General features: G+C 51.0%; 1 protein-coding gene across 1 annotated transcript; it reads left to right on the top strand.

The window, feature by feature from the left end:
* Window positions 1-313: 313 nt before the first annotated feature.
* Window positions 314-2,218, top strand: CDK5R2 (cyclin dependent kinase 5 regulatory subunit 2). The gene has a single exon (XM_073634346.1). It carries the CDS (start codon window positions 902-904, stop codon window positions 1,865-1,867), a length of 966 nt encoding a protein of 321 aa, XP_073490447.1. The 5' UTR covers window positions 314-901; the 3' UTR covers window positions 1,868-2,218.
* The last annotated feature ends 804 nt before the right edge of the window (window positions 2,219-3,022 follow it).

Here is a 3,022-nt window from a genome sequence, read left to right as displayed (position 1 = left end):
AGGCGCTGTGTTTGGGCCCCTGGTCCTTTATCAGGTCCCTGCAGTACTAGGGGCCCCATCACCACACATGTGGCCCTGAGGACATGAACCCGTTCCCTGCAGCTCATGTTGCATGCACACAGAGAGGGAATTAGGGCCCGATGATCCCCCGTGTCCGTGCTGCTGATGCAGTCCCACACCCACCGCAAAGCTGCATCCATCACCCACTGCTTTACCCTCCTCCTCCCTGGAATCTGGTTGGTCTCATCGGCCGCCGCTCTTAGTGAGCCGAGGCTGTGATTGGGCGGTTGCCTGTCTTAGTCCCGCCCCTAGTGTCAGAGCCTGGGCTGAGCGCTGTGGATGCTGCAGAGGGGAGCGGAGGATCGGTGCGCGCAGTGCTGATCATCCGGGCTCCGGGTCCACCCGCACCATCTCCGGCTCTCATCCATCCCAGGTTACCGCAATCTGGGCATCAGCAGAGCCCCCAGCCAGGGCTCCATCCACAGCAGCCCACCGTGATTGCAATGCAGAGATTCTGGGTGTCACTGCTCACCTGCACCCCATCCAGCTCTGCATAGTGTGATCCAGCTCCCCAGCCTGCACTGGACTACCAGCAGATCACCTGAGCCTTGCATGCTTCTAGATTCTGCATTTGGCCACCAAGACTGGACCCCATTCTTCTCCTCTTTGCACCTTGTTCCTGGGCTGGAAAGACTTCTCCACACCAGATCCGGAGCAGGTCACAATCTCCTCCACCCTTGACCCTGCACAGAGCTCCTTCAGCCATACATCATTCTCCTCCACCCACCTCAGTCCTCCTCATCCACCCAGAGCCTCCAATCCTCAGCTTTCCTCAAAAAGCAGGACACCTGTGCGGCTCCTCCACGTTGCATTAACGCGGTGCCACCTGGGAGAACTGACCATGGGTACGGTATTGTCCTTGTCTCCGGCACCTGGCAAGGCCGGACCTCTGGATGACAAGAAGCCTGAACCTCCTGGGGTAGGCGGTGGGTACCTGGCCATCCCCAACAGCAAGAATGGCGGCAGCAAGCCAGAAAAAAGCCTAAAGAGACACTCAGTCTTGATCTCTGCCCTCACTTGGAAGAGGCTGGTGGCGGCTTCGGCCAAGAAGAAGAACGCCAAGAAGATCAACCCAAACCCAGGACCTATCAATGGGTTGCTGCTTCCCAACAACAACCCAGTGGAGCAACTCAACCACGAGAACTTACGCAAATCCCAAGTGAGCCCTGGTCGTAGGGAACCGAAGCCGGTGCCTGTACCCACGGTGCCCCCCAGCTCCATAGAGGGTCAAAAGATCCAACAGCAACAGCTGGTGGCCGTGCAGAAGACAGCCAGCGGGCGGTCACTTTGCTCACCGCGCCGGGTCATCGTCCAGGCGTCCACAGGTGAACTCCTTCGATGCCTGGGGGAGTTTGTATGCCGCCGGTGTTATAAACTGAAAGAGCTCAGCCCCGGGGAGCCCACCATGTGGTTTCGCAATGTAGACCGCTCCTTGCTCCTGCAAGGTTGGCAAGACCAAGGCTTCATTACGCCCGCCAACCTGGTGTTCGTCTACCTGCTCTGCCGAGAGGCCATTGGCGATGAACTGTCTAGTGAGTATGAGCTCCAAGCCTGCTTCCTCACCTGCCTGTACTTGGCTTATTCCTACATGGGCAATGAGATCTCCTACCCTCTAAAGCCCTTCCTTGTGGAGACCGACAAGGAGGTCTTCTGGCAACGCTGTCTGAGCATCATTGACCGTATGAGTGCCAAAATGCTGCAGATCAACTCCGACCCTCACTATTTCACACAGGTCTTCCAGGATCTGAAGAACGAAGGCGAGTCTAGAGAACCCAATGGCCACTGGACTATAAATTTGGACCGTTAGGGCCTGGTGAGCTAATGGGGCTTGTGGGTATAGGGATGGGTGTGGACACATATAGGTATAACCAACCATGATCAACTTGAAGACTGGGGCCTGCAGCTCTCAAGGTTGCAGACAGGAAAACAGACTCTCGGTTTCCAATGCTCTTATGCACTGACGATTGGGGAGCATTGCAGCCTTCACTGGGTCGCCATGGGCCAGGCACGCGTCGGCGTAGCCTGCCCACTGGTAGCAAAATGGTTAAAGGAAACCTACTTTACCGGTGTGAAGATGCACTTCACTTTCTTCATTATTTATTTTAGTTTTGCAGATCTGAAAAAATAAATTAAAAAAAAAACGGGGCTTGAACTGATCCCTCTGTCTCCAAGGTAATGGGCGCAGCAGACGCTGCTGGCATGCTAGGTCTCAGTGCAGTTCTCATTTCAGGTTCCGGGCATTAGCTGACACCAGGGTGGTTATACGGTTAATTGTTTCCCTGGGAACAAAATCAGCGACCTTTTTTTCTTATGCCGCCATCATGTTTTGTCACGTCCTGTAAGGGCACCATATGTTGGTCAAGCTTCTATGAATTGCTTTGGCATTGCACAACATCTTTAATTTTTTATTTATTTTTTCATTCCTTGTCATAACAATAAAAACAAGAACCCCATGATTTGCAAAGCAGATGTGTCTTAAAAACATAATTCCAGAAGGAATTGCATCTTGCTGTCAGCTCTTTTTATTTTTAGACCGATAGCTTTTGATGGTTTACTCTTGGATTCATTTTTCAACACCCTCTTGCCATATGCAGAGGGGGGGAAAGTAGCTTGTTTTTACTGCCCACCCCCTTCTATATTGCAGGTAAATAAGCTAATGAATGATTAGGTGCTGGACCCGAAAATGGACTTTGCTTTTGTTTTTTGTTTTTTTCAAATGTCAGACACCTCATAGTATGTACGAATGTAACAAATACAGCTGGAACACACAAATGCCGCAATATGTTTGACAATGAAACTGTTCGATGTGCCAACGGTGTTCAAATGTACAAAAAAAAAAAAGCGTATTGTTTTATATTGTATACTTAAAAAAAAAAAAAAAAGATCTCATAAAAAGTGATTTGATCTCTTTTTTTTGGCGTATGCTGTGTTTTTGATCTTTTTGCATGTGTATGAACTGACC

This window comes from Aquarana catesbeiana, linkage group LG06 (assembly GCF_042186555.1).
Source record: "Aquarana catesbeiana isolate 2022-GZ linkage group LG06, ASM4218655v1, whole genome shotgun sequence".
Taxonomy (NCBI): Eukaryota; Metazoa; Chordata; class Amphibia; order Anura; family Ranidae; genus Aquarana; species Aquarana catesbeiana.
This window is presented reverse-complemented; position numbering and strand designations above follow the sequence as displayed.